Genomic DNA, 15,987 nt, shown 5'->3' with positions numbered 1-15,987 from the left:
TTTTGATTTAAAATTTCACATTTTTTAGGACACATTTTTGGTCCAAGATTTTTTTATTCAACAAAGAAAACACAAATTTTCAAGAAGCACCAATTTTCTTTACTGATGATCTCAGAAGTAAATGGTCTAAGAAATGTAGGGCATTGGGCATAAAAAGCTGCTTGCCAATTTTCAAGCATACCAATTGTTAGTCATTTCAATGGCACATCGATTTGGCTATTCAGGTAAATAATAATGATCTCCAGTATTCTTAACTATATTTCAAGAACAACCTGATTACCTTTTTGTATTAAATGTATGAGTCTCCAATTAGGGAAATCAGATGTACAGTATTTCTTTTTTGACATACAACAATGCAGTCACCTATTTTTTCCCATTTAAAGCCCACTTATTTTCAAAATCGTCTTGCATAACGTATTATTACTAAGGAATATGAACTTCTGATCCTAGAAGATTACTTAAAGCAATATAAACCAGATTCTTAAAGAAAGATTGACCTACTTTTTTAATTAAAACTCATTAGTTGTCAGACCTCACATAAGAGCCATATAAATATACTGATAACCATTGCATATTTAATACATGATGGGCCGAGAGTGAGAGCTGATAATTAATTTCTAGGAGAGACGGGCATACTAGATTCTACAGAAAGAGTCGAAATACATCTCAAGACAGCCTCTGTAAACAATCATAATAAACTTTATTTTATATAAGGCCTTTAAAGGTGGCTTCTCAAAGCGCTTTACAGAATGAGAACAAAAATAAATAAAAAGAATACACAAGATAAAACACAATTACAATATACTGTACAGAGGAGACCGTGGATGGTAGTACTAGGAAAAGCAGAGGGGTAAAGAATGGAACCAGTTAAGTAAAGGCTCTTCTAAAGAAGAAGGTTTTGAGTCTGGATTTGAAGGAGTTTTGAAAAGGTGACTCTATGATATCCTTGGACAGAGAGTTACAGAGCTTGGGGGCATAACAGGAGAAGGTCCTGCCACCCATACAATGTAGACATACAGTTAGGAGACCAGAATTAGAAGAGCGAAGGTTGCGAGGTGGGGAGTAAGGTGATAATAGTTCAGACAGGTACTGAGGTGCCAAACCATGCAGAGCCTTATAGGTGAGCATGAGGATTTTAAAGTCTACACGGAATTTGACTGGAAGCCAGTGCAAGGACTCCAGGACAGGGGTAATGTGATCACTTGCACTAGACCTTGTCATGATCCTGGCTGCTGAATTGTGAACATACTGCAGTTTGTTCAAAGTAGATTTAGATACCCCAGCGAGTAGAGCATTACAGTGCTCTACAGCATTACAAATGTTGCTGGTTTTGAGGTTAATGTTAATTGTTAACTAAATGTTTAGCTAACCTGAACTTACCCAATATTTAATCAAACTACAAAAAAAAAACTACAGGTTATACGCAAGAGCAATCAGTGATTATCTGCAAAATGAAAATGAACGAAATGTGCAATTATAGGGGCTGAGGCTGATTGCATGGGGAATAAACTTACAGGTTCTGGTAAGTTGTGTGATTCTTGTATGAGCAGTGTGTAATGATTATATACAGTATGTGTTGGTGTTTTTTATGTTAAGTTACATTTATTTTTAAAGTCATGCTTACTTGTAAGAGAGATAAGATCACTTTATTGGCCATATACAGTACTGTACAATTTCTTGTATTAGGAATTTTAATTTTTTCGCATAACCCAACTTATTCTCAGAGGGGTCAGAGCGCAGGGTCAGCCATTTATACGGCGCTCCTGGAGCAGTTGGGGTTAAGGGCGTTCCTCAGGGGCCCAACGGAGTAGGATTCCTCTGCCGGCCGCTGGATACGAGACGGCAACCTTCCAGCCACAGGCGCAGATCCTTACCCACAGAGCCATCCCACCACCAGTGCGGTTGAAACAGTTTTGTAAGTTTTTGTGTGTATAAAACATACTGTAGCTGCTTGGATACAAAACAAATTTCTGAGAAATCAAAGTACTGTTACAGCTGTACAGTAGGTGACTAGAAAGTGTCTTTAAGAGTTTAGATAATGTGTGTAACACCAATCTGTGTAAACATTTCCAGCTTCAAAGCAGAGGGGATTTTTGCTGTAAGGGGGCCCAGATTCTCAGATCAAAGCATTCATAAAGTTTACCTTGGTTTACCTTAATTAATTAAGTTCTGGGTAAAAGATTCCAGAAATACTCCATATAAGATCAGATCAAGACAGAGAAAGGAAAAAGTCATTCCATGCAAGACAGAGTACATAGGAGGAGACGTTGAAGCTTTTGCCAAGTTCTTTGTTCCCAGTTAGACGAAAGGACCCATCTGGAGCTAAGTATTTGAATCTTGCTTAGAGAGCTTGCAATTCTGTAGTTTTTAGGGAACGTGAAGCATTATTGAAGAGTTGAATGCTTAGTAACAGCCTGGGGTTTTCCCTGGTGCTCTGAAACGCCTTCTCTACAAACATGTAATGTACATAAGGAAACTTGTGTATTGTACGTTTACGTAGTGTGTGTAGCGTAGTGTTTGTATTGTCACTGTTAATAATTATTTGATTAACCAAGTGTGTCTGAATTTTTACTCTTTTCACCAATGCTGTGCAAGAGAATAAAGCCTACACAAGCCTCTCATTACTACAGCTCGGGTATATTCTTGGAGTAGGAGAAATCCTGGTAGTTATGATTAATCATTTTACTTATTGACTAAGCAGGTTTGTCAATTTGTGTTAGTCACCATTTTTGTAATGCCTCATTTGTAACAGTATTACAAAAGGGTATCGAACTACCCTATTCTGTACATTTAGAACAATGGGCATCCTCTGAATGTGCCAACAGCTGACACTTATCTGATCATCTCCCTTGAGGCAGTCATAAATGTCAAAGATCTAGGTGGTACAACTACCAAGCTGTATCACCACAGCCTTCAAAGGAATCAACCAAAGCATAAATACAGGAACAGACATACAGAGAGAAGAGTAAGAACAGAATGAGAAAGGAGGAAGTATAGACGTCATTGTCCATCATCCTCATCTTCATCAAAAGCTACTACAGAGAGATAGCTCCTCTTTCCAACTGGACTTGAAACCAGATTCTGTCCACGCAATCTGAACACTGAAAGGGACAGACGTTGAGCTTCTAACTAAAGAGAGCTTGCTGTCTTATTTTAATAGGAAATTCTGGTTTACTTTGGTGAGACATCTGCAGGTTAGAACAGTCTCTTCTATTTTTAGAGATGACTTTGTTTAGTATAGGGGAATTGGCATCTGTCTAAAGATGAAGATTTAGTCCTGGTTATAATCCATTTTGTTTATTTGGATGCCATATCTTTCTATGGTCTGTTAAAGTGGTTGGTATAATAATATCATGAGGAAAGAATGTCTATAGAAGGTAGGGATCCATATCTCACTGAATTATATACACAACTGTTACACTATGAATGTTGTGTTGTACAGTGTTAATAAATATGTTTGGCCTAGCTTTTGGTCTTTTTACTCTTGTATTATTAATTTGTGCCAGAGAATAAACGATCCACATACTTGGTAATATCTGACTTTAGGGGGTGAAATTATTAATATTTATATTTGCTTATATAGCAAGCTACTGTCAGGACCTGATTCCTATAATGATTTATAAAACTCCTTATATTATGATTTTCTCAACCCCAATTTGTAACAATGTGTTTACATTGTTTCTAAAAATAATAGATACATTGTGAGTTTCCTTACATTACCGCATTTTAAAAATAGAGCACATGCATTATAGTGCAACAAGTATGTTTAATCTCCAAATAGAGGAGAAACACAGTCAAGGAGGCACCATAATTACAAGGAAGCAGATGAGGTAAGATGTTAATATACTAAATTACTTTATAATAAGAAGGCTTTTGGGTGGGAATTATTATAGTAAAAGGGCAAATCTCTGTGTAATGGAGTCCAGAACAAAACTGTCAGATACAAAAATCATGGAAGCTGAGCAAATGGAAGCTCCTTTGACAGAAGCTGGAAATAATTAAAAGTCAAGATGGATGGAGTATGTGAAAGATCCAGGTTAACTGTTGTCCAACCAGCACTCAGCAGACAGGTACAATAATTTCACCCATAATAAATATCACATATGATGGGAAGCATGTGAGTTAAAAATTCTAGTACAGGCATTACACTATTAAGATTTATCAAAACACAAATGAAATAATGCCTGAATTTTTCATCTGAACGCTAGAGATTTTGTCCAGTAAAGCATGAAAGTAATAAAGTGAAGATTCTATGAAATCATGTATTAATAACCATTTTAACAGCACAATTCCAGTAATAACTATAAATACAATAGCAGACAAAACCTAATTATTTTAGTAAGACATCTAACAAATTGCAAAACTAATGTACTGTAACTGTTCCACACTGAAACTATGTAGGATGAGCCTTACAGGGCAGTGGAAATGAATGAATTAGAAATAACATACATACTGTGGAAGATCACCATCAATGCGTGGACAATACTATTTGCCAACAGAGACAATTCAACTTCTGCAAAAATGTGAATGCAAAGCTCCCCTTATGAGCTCGGAGAGAAAGAGTTTAAATCATGTTTAAACTAAAATGACAGCAAAACACATTTCCATTCCCAGTAAGCTTACATATATATTTATGTTTATAAATATATATGAAAGCTTACTGGGAATGTTTATGTATTACATCAGCAGCTCATTGTGTATATAATTTTACTGAGAATTTTTTTAAAATACCAAGTAAATAGGTATGCTGACTGTTTGAGTACCTTTATGCTTTAGGATAACACCATACTGAGGTCAACTCATGTGATTTCGTAAAAATGTCAGGTGTGCAATGTTTTGTATATTAGGAGAGTTAAAAATGCCTAAATGAGTTTAAGACATGATTTTAAGCATCAATGATGTATGGGTTGTGTTAATGTTTAGGGAAGTCATATCCAATACTAATTTTGTAATGTTTTTATTCTGACACTGTGTCACATTTCAAAGTAAAAACTTATCATGATTCTGTGATTTTCATGTTGACATTTTCTGTGATATTGATTGATGTCCATGTGGATGAAAATCATTAGGCCTCAGTACTGCTTTGCTTGCGTACCAGTATAAATGGCATCCTCGTGCACAATCTAACCTCTTTGTTGTATAATAAACTAATGGCTTGTCCAGGTGACGTCACAGATTTTACTGCCAATGACAGTGACGTTTTTGTGAAAATTCTTCCTTTCTTGTTTACATTTCAGAAAGAGTTCCAGGCTTCTTCCAAGCATCAGTATTTTAAAAACGTGGTACAGCATGGCTTGTGCAAAATATTCAGCTGTGATGAGCGATAAAAAGCTCCCTACTGAGTGGTTTCTAGCAGTATGAGATAACATGAAGAACGTGGCAATTAACACTGAGTACTTGTATGTAGATCCAGGCCTTAGGGACAGCAGCATTCAGCTCTGGATACAAAAAGTGTGAAATGGAGTCTGGAATCTCTTAACTTCAGGGACAAAAAAGCTAGTTGAACTTTCTCTATGACCTGATCTTTGTTTATTTCGAAAGAAGTTACTTCTAAAAGGTTATTGATCTCTGTATTATCTGCAGTGCTCTCAAAAGCTCAACAAATATGTACACCATAGAAAACAGATGATATGGACTTGATAATGGAAAGTCATTATCAAACAGAACTATGGAATAGAAAACCAGCGACACTGCAATGATCACAGTATTATGAAAAAACCTGGTGTCCAAATGCAAACCTTGGTTTTGGCCAAACCTTGGCCAAATGCAAAAAATGGTTTTGCTTTGAATGTTTGTAATCTGGTAATCTGACAATTGATAGAGGGCTATCAGTTCTGCTCGAGAAGATGGTGTTGGATCTGGCCATTGTCGAGAAGTTACTGTAAATGTCGGCTTACAACACTTCCATATTGTTCACTGTAGCACACTAAGCTAGATTCACAAGACAAACCTATAAAATATGCAATAACTATGAGCTTTTTAGCTCTAGTTAGGAATGGTTCAATAGAGATACTTCAAACCTACTGTATGTAAACCTCTCTTATTTTAGCTCTTCTGTAAAATTGATAACTCACATCGAATGGGTGGTTTGGGCATCATTGTAGAGATGTCCTGAGACCAGTAGAGAGGAACCGAACCTCTGACTTGTACATATGAGGAGTAACTTCCAGCCGTAAAAGACATGACTGAGGCATCGTGGATTATCTGCTCCGTTTCCACTTCATTAGCTACATCTCCCTGTTAAAAAGGAAAAAAAGATACACTCTGATAAAAGATACTAAATGAAAATAAAATCCATGAATGTGTCCTAGATTTGAAAGCATAAAGTAACATAAAAGGAAGAGTTGTAGATACAACATCAGCCACTGCAACAGCAAATCAATGAAACACCTGAGAAGTGATGAAGCCGACTAAAATGAAAAGCCCAATACCTCACAGTTCGCTCCCCTCTTCAGGAAGCGTGTTCCAGCAAATTTACTTGATCTTCTGGCAATCAAGGTGACATAAACCGGTCTTCCGTAGATCAGGAGCTCTTGAGTATTAAGGTTAGGGAAAGGAAACAATCTGACACCTGGGATGAATCACTAGGCATCCTCACAGAAAACAAGGCAAAAATCACTTCCAAGAATTTCACTGCAGAACTCTAATAGACATCCTGTTGTGAATGTACCATTTCTAGTAAACAATGTAATGATTCTATTCTATTTCTTCTTTTTAAGAAAGACCACTGTAGGATGAGAAGAGATTCACAATTACAAGTAGATATCTACAGAATTTATTCTGAAAGTAACACACACTATGGCATGAAAAAAGAAACTGTTGGCACGATCACTTGATATTCTTAGTTGTATTTGTAAATGTCAATGTTCTCTAAAACTGCAATACAGAAAACTGTGTTATTAATCCATCTATCCACCCATTTTCGAAAGTCTTTATCCAATTAACCTACAGTAACAGCATGTCTTTGGACTGTGGGAGGAAACCGGAGCACCTGGAGGAAACCCACGCAAACAGGGGGAGAACGTTTTAATATTAATATTAAATGGGAATTTAAAATAATATGTGTACTCCCATGTGTATATTGCTGAGAATTAAACTTTTAAGTTTTTGTAGAATATTTTTTCTAGGTGCTGCTTTTCTGTAATGCAGAATCAGTCTCCTTCATTCTCTGTATGTATTTGGTGGTGTTTTTCTTCATTCATAATAATATCAATTTTCTTCCTCAGAAACACTGTGAGACAGCTTGGAGGTATCATACTCCAATTACATGACACATGAGAAATACCAATAAGGACTATTTTAAAACTTCATTACAATTAACATGAGGTATTAATAGCTACTGTCTGACAAATGTACTGAACTTCCTCAGGAGGGATGGTGATTTCATTTTTTTTATTCTGTTTTTTTTTCCAAGTTTACTTACACAAAGACTCTTACGTGGACAATCCTGGTCATTCACACAACACATCCAGTACACGAGGCATATACTCAGGTTTAAAAAATCATCCTAGCCTCTTGTGGAAAAAAAACCCAAAGGTAATATGTTTCTATTGAACAGACACTAAAGCAACACAGTATTTAAGTTTGCAGAGTAAGATTTTCTTTAAAAATATACAGTAATAATGTTTGTGGATATGGAGCATATCATAGAAATCTAATTATTAGTTCCTAAGTCTTCAGGATGGAAAAGCTGAACCATGGAATTCAAAACAGAAATTTGCTGTATTAGTGCCATAACCCAGTGAACCTGAACTGAAACATAACGTGTCTTTTAAGAGAAATAGCTATGCTAATTAAAAAGTAGCACAGTCTTTCACTGTTCATCTGCATAATGTTTCTGTTTTTAATCATTTCACCATGTATTCCAAAGAACTAGTGTTTTGCTAAATTTGCTTGAACGCTCTTCTATTTGTCCAGTTGATTCAGGAAGAATATTTACAAAAGGTGATACAGAAAACAGCCAGCAGGTAAACCACACTGCTTAGTATTATCTTGTCCTTTCAGGGGATTTTCATATTTGCAAGTAAATACTTCAGTTGTGCATTGCTATTCTGAATTTCTGAAAAAAATTGGAATTTATGCTCCCTACTGAAAGGAAATAAATGAATGTTCTAATACAGGCCTCTTCTTAGTTTCTATACCTTATTAGCCCTGATAGTCTGCATCACTTGTCATAAATAAGGCCCTTATACAGGGAGAAAAACATATGAATTTGAGTATTCTGCTTTTAAAACGTGCAGCAAATTATGTATTTCATACTGGAAATTCTGCTGTTTCTGCATTGCCTTTTCAGAGATTCAAATCCCTCATAAACAATCCATCTATCTTTCAAAAGCAAGCATGAAAAAATTAACAAATTAAAATTGATTACAGCATCACATATCCAAAGCATTTATTCTCGAGTCACGGGAACTTTAACCTGTTTCATTTTTAATTCCTTAAAGCAATGTGCTGTTAATGGCTACAAAAACAGCAGAGCTGGCAACCAACAAGACTGACCTGCTACAAATCATTAAAGTTCCAGGAAAGATCATTTATCTCCAAGTAACAGATGGCTGTATTATGAAAGTGATTCACATATGACTCACTGTTTATACACTAGATTATACACATTATCATTTCATAATTGCAGTGCACGTGATGTATAAAGAAGAACAACAAAAAGTTCGGAAATGCAGATGAAGAATACAATGTTATTTTACATGTCAAGGAGCAAGCGAAATTTTTAAAGCAGTCAAAGTGCCTCTTTTAGCTTGTCATCCACACGCCATTCATTCCAAACGAGTTTATACACCAATGGGGGGAACTTTCTCCAATCCCATGTGCCTTACTGCAAACAGATGCAAAAATGCTCTGGATAAAATATAATGAGAATTCCTCATTGAAGTGTAGGAAACAGCAGGTAAAAACTCTACATTAACATCTATCAGGGGTAGAAAATTGCTAGTGTAGTACAACTCTACAGTATGTAGTGATCAAACCTCTATTACATGGAATGTTATGGAAACAATTAGAACTATGAGGATCATTCATACAGAAATAAGATTACAAAGCACAGCCAATATGGATTCAAAAATCTAGGTCTTGCTAAATCAACTTAAGAGTTCTTTGTGCAAACAACAAGAATAATGGACACACACGGAGCATATGATGTGGTGTATTTAGACTTACAGAAAGCATTTGATAAATTTCCTCATAAAATATTAATTTTCTAATTACAGGTGGCAGGTATTCTGGGAATACAAAATAGAGGGTTAATACAAAATAGAGGGTAATTAATTTATAATACTAAATAAATTTAGCCAGCAGCCATATCACCCTGCAACTCACAACTGGCAACCCACTGAAGCTAAACAGGTGTGAGCCTGGTCAGTACCTGGATGGGAGACCTCCTGGGAAAAACTAAGGCTGCTGCTGGAAGAGGTGTTAGTGGGGCCAGCAGGGGGCACCCATCCTGCGGTTCATGTCGGTCCTAATGCCCCAGTATAATGACGGCGACACTATACTGTAAGCAGGTGCTGTCCTTTGGATGAGACGTAAAACCGAGGTCCTGACTCTCTGTGGTCATTAAAAATCCCAGGGCGTTTCTTGAAAAGAGTAGGGGTGTAACCCCGGCGTCCTGGCCAAATTTCCCATTGGCCCTTACCAATCATGGCCTCCTAATAATCCCCATCTATGAACTGGCTTCATTACTCTGCTCTTCACCCCACTGATAGCTGGTGTGTGGTGAGCGTTCTGGCGCACTATGGCGCATCATCCAGGTGGTGCTGCACACTGAGGTGGTGGAGGGGAGTTCCCATTACCTGTTAAGCACTTTGAGTGGAGTGTCCAGAAAAGCGCTATATAAGTGTAAGCAATTATTATTAATTAATTATTATTATTATAGAGGGTACAGATAAGGGGAGAATGCAGAATGCTCACATTTGGGTGGTACAATAAGAGGACTACCATAGAAATCTGTACAATGACAACTGCTTTTCCTCATTTATATGAATCATCTACATTCCAGTATAGTTAGTACACTAGATGTGTGCAGATGATATGAAAATGGGTACATCAGCAAACACTTCAAAAACAGCTAAAGATTAAACAAAATGCAGAACTGGGCAAACACCTGGCAGGTGATTTTTAATGCAGACTAGTGCAGAGAATCACACGCAGGTACCATTTAGCAGATGTGGGGAAACAATAAAAAAGGTAAATAAAATGTTCGGGTCTATAGTTCAAAATAAAACCTTTAAATCAAAGGATATTATGTTAAATTTGAGAAGCACATTACTAAGACCTCATTTAGAATACTATGCACTATGTACTAATATTGGTCACTGTGCTTTAGAAATAAAATTGCTGCTCTGTAATCAGTCCAGTGAAGAGAAATCGTATGACTGCCCTACACTGAGAGGCTGAAAGAACTGAACCTTTTTAGTTTTGAAGAAAGAAGACTGCAACAGGACTTCATCCAAGTATTCACAATCCTCAAAGTCGACCTAGTGGATGTCTTCAGAATTGAAAAACACAAGCTTGGAAATACAAGTGAAAACTACATGGCAGTTTATTACTAAGAAATTAAAACCATGATGCAATACTTTACACAAAGATGTGTGGTGAGTGGAACAATCTACCCAGCCATGTTGAAGCTGACACTGGTAATTAGCTACCAACTACCATATGGGCAGAATGGCCTCCTTGTTTCAAATCTTTTTACATATTTTTGTCAAGTCACAGTGGTATACAGAAATAGCTCAAGCTATGTCAGCATGCGTAGGCTGCAAAGGAACAAGTAAGGGTTTATTACATGCTGAAAAGAGAAGAAAAGAAACAACGTTTCGGCTGTGGAGCCTTCACGCACACTTTTCTTCTCTTTTCAGCACGATATACAGAAATGTTTTCTACAAATTTTAACATTAAAATGCACTGCAAGATAACACAATATGTGTTCTAAACCATTACTAAATCATTAAATTCTGACTGATTTTATAACACATAGTATACAAATTATCTGATCTTCTGTCAATCAACCATTTTTGAGCTTTACATTATATCACAAAATCTTACCTTTCAGCAATTCTAAGTTTTTCAGTGCATTAAGTTCTCAACATTAAGCAACAATTTTCCTTTATCCTTTATTTCTATTGCTAAAACTTTTTCAAACCAATTTGCCTACAAAATGCCCTTGGGAGAACCACAAAACACATGCCTGGTCTAGTCTACCATGTGGCCTGTCAACACTCTGATGCTGCAAGAGAAAGCATTACGTTTTTCTAACTGGAGATCAGACACAGCTTCCACAAATACATCCAAATCCCACAGGCACCAGGCAAACACTGGTGGGTTTACAAAACTACAGAAAACCTGCAGGGGAGAAAAGGAGAGAAAAGCGGTACAAGTATAAAACACTTTTTCATTTTGTTCAATCATTTCTGAATGGCAAGGGGTGAAAAGGATACTCGACTGGCCACAGAATCCATGGATGATGTACATTAGCCAGTCCGGATGCACTGTTTCCTTGATCTTCTCCAGAAGCTTTACATTCCACACGTATTTTGCGTAGGGTTCATTTTTAATCCCATAAACAACTGCAGACGCCGACAAAAACAAATGTTTGGATGTCCGTCACATAATTCGACTCCACGGAAGATAACAGAGGACCTCTGGTCAAGCCTTATGGTTGGCTTTCTTAAGTGTAACTTTTATTTGTGTAAAAACCCAAAATGAGACCTACCTTGCGTAGGCAAACCTTCATCCTCGAAGATATCAAAGCTGTCTTGCCGGTTGTGTGTGAAGACCTCCTCAGTCTTCACTAGATCACATGTTGTCCTCAGAAGAGTGAGGTTGTACTGAAGAGAGTGGCTCAGGTCATAGCTGTAGCTGCAATAAGAGTTTGATAGGATAACAGTTTAAAATGAGGTCAGTATACTTTTAACATATGTCTAAAAACAGAAAACATAACAAGTAAGGTATTTTATTACTTATTACAGAAAACCTACTACAGTACTATATTGGTGAAAAACACTGTGACCTCCTTAAAAATATGAAACAGAGAACACATGGGGTAAAGTTAATTGGTCAAATTAAGAATAAAAAGCTTACACCTCGAAAAATTCTATCATTACTTTATGCAACAAATTTCTAATAAAAAGACCAGGATTTGAGTTGTAAGAGCATAACCTGCAAATTAATTTAACTATTATTGCTTGAATTTAAATTAGAAGGTCCCTTATTTTCTTTTTACATTGACAAGAGATAATAAATTAAATTACACATTTAATAGGCGGTGGAACAGAAAGCTCTGTATTAAGGCATTTTAAATTTCATGTCAAGCAAGTTTTTGTCACAATGACATTGGCTTATGTACTCACAGGAGAACATTCATAGGATAAACAATTTTGCTAAAATAAGAGCAGTTCGTTATCAGAGCATGGAAATAAAGCACATCAAACCTCTCGTGTTCTTTAGGTGGAAATAACCAGTTGTTAAAAAAGTGTCGTTATTAACCATAAAAAATATCACGATTTCTTACTACACTGGTAGGATGGAGACAAAAGTGCTACAGCCTGCTACAAGTGCTATAACCTAGAATGCAAGAAAGATAAAATTATAGCCAAATTCACAGCAGTTTGTCAGAGAACATTTAGATATACAGTTAAGGTGACAAGTTCATACAATGAACTAGGAGTGAGTTGATTGAATACATCATGGAAGAATGGCGCCATCCTTCCTGCAGAATTCCAGACACTGGGAGACTCTGTCATGGTGCACATAGGCTGTACTGGCTGCACATGGTGGCCCAATGCCCTAATAAGCAACACTACATTTGTTTTTCCATTTTTGTCCACGACCTGTATCTTTTCATGAGTAGCTGACTTTACATGTTGTCTGTCAGACGACCATCTGGATTTAAGGGCATTCACCAAAAAAGTTAATATAGCTGCTCTAAATGAACAAATACTACAACCACCACAAAATTTCCACAACCACCACATTCAGTAGGCTCACTTAAGAACGTGTGTACATTATGTTGGTTGAATTAAGGTCACTAACATCAAATGCCTAAATAAATGCACCATAGTAATTTCAAATAATAACCATGAGCTTTCACCAACACGCATTATAAATGTACAAGTTAACACAGCATACAGTAAACAAGTACATATGATCATTGAATTTAACAGACAACACTAAATCATCAAAAGAAAAAAGAATTAAAAAAATTACCTGAAGTAAAAATTGCTGGACAGATCCACATTTTGGAAAATCCTCACATACCTAGAAAGAGAGAGAAAAGATGAACTTGAGAAAATGTAATAATTATTTTATGATACTGGGGGCAGTAAAAAAAACAATGACATGGTCTTATGGGAAATGTTGCAGTAAAGGTTCAGATCACTCCTCTCACCAATCAGAATCCAAAGTAAATGCTTAGGGCATGATTTGGCACGTATGAAGACTGTCAGCTATGCCAATGAGAGAGTAGTGTGCGCTGTAAACGTGGTATGGGAATGAACATATGATGCTTATCGTAGCCACTAGAGGGCAATAAACACACAATTAGCGACAACACCCCTTTAATTTAGAGGAATTCTACATGTCTTTACAAAAGGAGCATCGCGCAACCTAGTAATCAAATGGGTTGCATGATGTTCCTGCCTAGGCTTATTTAAACAATACAGAAAGAGACAGGAGCATAAGTTTACTCTGGATATCAGTCATCTCCAGAATGCTTTAAACTTCAAAAGCTCCTTAGCACTAAAAGCTTCAAAACAGCAAAGACCCATCATCAGAACTCTGGTCTATAGAGTAAGACACCACCAAATTGCTCTAATATTTAAATAAGATTTTCTCAGACCTCCTCCAACACACTGGCTTGACCTAAATGGGAGAGAAATTCCAAAAGAACAAGTGACACTGAGGTACAGTAATCTGAATACATTTCATCTAGATTTCGCATTGAAGCAATTTAGAATTACTGTATGGCCACCATGAACTGGAAGAAGATAGACTTAACTGTACACTTGGAGAATGTGTTCAAGAGCTGCTTCCTGAACTACATACTGTCACAGAGCTGTTGCAGACCCTGCACCATCACAGGACATCACTTACACAAACACCCGTGGAAGACGTTTATGTCAGAAAATGTTTTGTAGACCTCAGACATGCGCTAAAACACAATGTGATCACAACAACTATTAGGAATCCCAGACAACTGAAGACTGGAAATCTCCAAAGCAAAAACATCTAAGAGTCCAAAGTTGCATAACTTAATGTCTCACAGTTAGTCATCAGCCTCCTGAGTTCTCAAGTTTTATTAATCCAAAACCATTTATTTACTCCACATTGCAGCCAAACTGTATGCCAAGCCAACCAAGATAATCTGTCATCATACTGGCAAATTCACTACTGACCACCATAAAAGAAACAAATATGGGTCTTTTCCGGTATAACTGAGTCAGCTCACAGAAACCATTGATAGGCTTGGTGGAACACCCCATCACATTGTGTAAAAAAGAGCTGTTACCTTCTATGAATCCTTTATATTTCAGAATGCCTAAAATGCAGAGGCAAACCATAGCATACAGTCACACAGTAAGGAATCAGAATGTACACTGTCATTATAATAAAAGTAAAACCCTAAATATAGTATCAAAACACTTCAAAAGAAGTCAATGTAAAAATACTGTGCAGAAATTAAATTCTATGAGCAAATTCGAACTGCAAACCTAATCTAAACACAATTCCAAACAGTGCTGATACCTACAAAGCTGGTGCCATTGCATGTAAACTCTGTTTAAAAAATCAGTGAGTCTATCAACACATTGTTTATCTTTAGAAACAATTTAATCAACAGTGACAATCTGATTTTCAACTTGGTCAGTTTGATTTCTCAAAAAGAGCTTTTGGTTATCAATTCTGTTAAATTATTCTATGTAATTTACTTATTCATTCACCGAGATTCATTTGGAAAATATTTGGAAAATGTCATAAACATTCCCCTGAGAACGCAAACTTCACATTGTAAACATGTCAAATACCCAAGAGTGACATGTGGATAAAAAAGCAAATGTAATGTGCGCTTTCACCAGAAACCAGAGAATCAGCCTGGTGTCATTACTTACATTTCCGCAAACAACATTAAGCATCGGGTTACCTGGCTTCATCAGGATGGGCTATCCGGACAGAGTCATTTGGAATGTATATCATGTTTGTGTCTTCTATTTTATATATTGAGTGTCCACCAATGTCAGCCATCTTTCTTCGCTTTGTGATCAGAATTATGTAATACCCTTCCAAAAATCGTACAAAACCTGTACAACGACAAAAAAACAATTATAGTCATTTCAAATTTCACTAAACAGAATATGTGTCACCATTTGCAAACTAAAGCATCAATACATTGCTTCACTGTAAAATCAAACCTTTTGGTCAGAACACTTAGGAATGCATGGACTGTGTTTATATTACAGTTTCCCACACTGAATTTATGCTGTAGGAAAAATACATGATTAAAATATCTCTGTTCTGGTTTTAAGTGTTAAATAAGCACTTTCATCAATAAAACGTTTAAAAAAAATTAATAAATTTACAGAGATGGAAAATGTCCTGTCCATTTAAGGATGTTAATGAATATCATGTTCTCACTAAATTATTTATTTTAAACCCATATGTTCATTTTTTTAGAATATTTTAATGAGTTTATGCCTAATTTGTGACATCAGAATAAGCAAGATTTCTCAGGATGTACCAGATCATACAACATGCAGCACCCAGTGGAAATTTCTGTTTACTCTGCGAAGTGTTGTAAATATACATATTGTGTATTGTGAGTGCCACGTGGCTTCTGTTACCTCATGATGTGGAAGATTAAGAAGCAAGACAGTTTAAAACAAACATTTGTGGGTGCTCTTCAAAGAGTTTGGGAGAGATCCATTGTGGGTCCCTGTGCTCTTCATGTGCATTTTTATTAATCTAAGTTAATAAAAAGGTGTCAGA

General features: G+C 36.4%; 1 protein-coding gene across 5 annotated transcripts in view; it reads right to left on the bottom strand.

Moving 5' to 3' along the window:
* fig4a (FIG4 phosphoinositide 5-phosphatase a) overlaps positions 1-15,987 on the bottom strand; it is an 87,935-nt gene that overhangs the window by 60,570 nt on the left and 11,378 nt on the right. For all 5 annotated transcript variants that reach the window (XM_088625801.1, XM_088625805.1, XM_088625802.1 and 2 more), the window contains exons 5-10: positions 15,146-15,302; positions 13,216-13,266; positions 11,723-11,868; positions 11,448-11,576; positions 6,432-6,532; positions 6,075-6,237 (exon numbers count right to left, since the gene is read on the bottom strand). In XM_088625801.1, coding sequence (XP_088481927.1) covers positions 6,075-6,237; positions 6,432-6,532; positions 11,448-11,576; positions 11,723-11,868; positions 13,216-13,266; positions 15,146-15,302 — 747 coding nt within the window. The remainder of the gene's footprint in view (positions 1-6,074; positions 6,238-6,431; positions 6,533-11,447; positions 11,577-11,722; positions 11,869-13,215; positions 13,267-15,145; positions 15,303-15,987) is intronic.

The sequence above is a fragment of the Lepisosteus platostomus genome, chromosome 3 (assembly GCF_059453375.1).
Source record: "Lepisosteus platostomus isolate fLepPlt1 chromosome 3, fLepPlt1.hap1, whole genome shotgun sequence".
Lineage (NCBI taxonomy): Eukaryota > Metazoa > Chordata > Actinopteri > Semionotiformes > Lepisosteidae > Lepisosteus > Lepisosteus platostomus.
The sequence above is the reverse complement of the archived record's forward strand: the minus strand, read 5'-3'. Positions and strand labels throughout refer to the sequence as shown.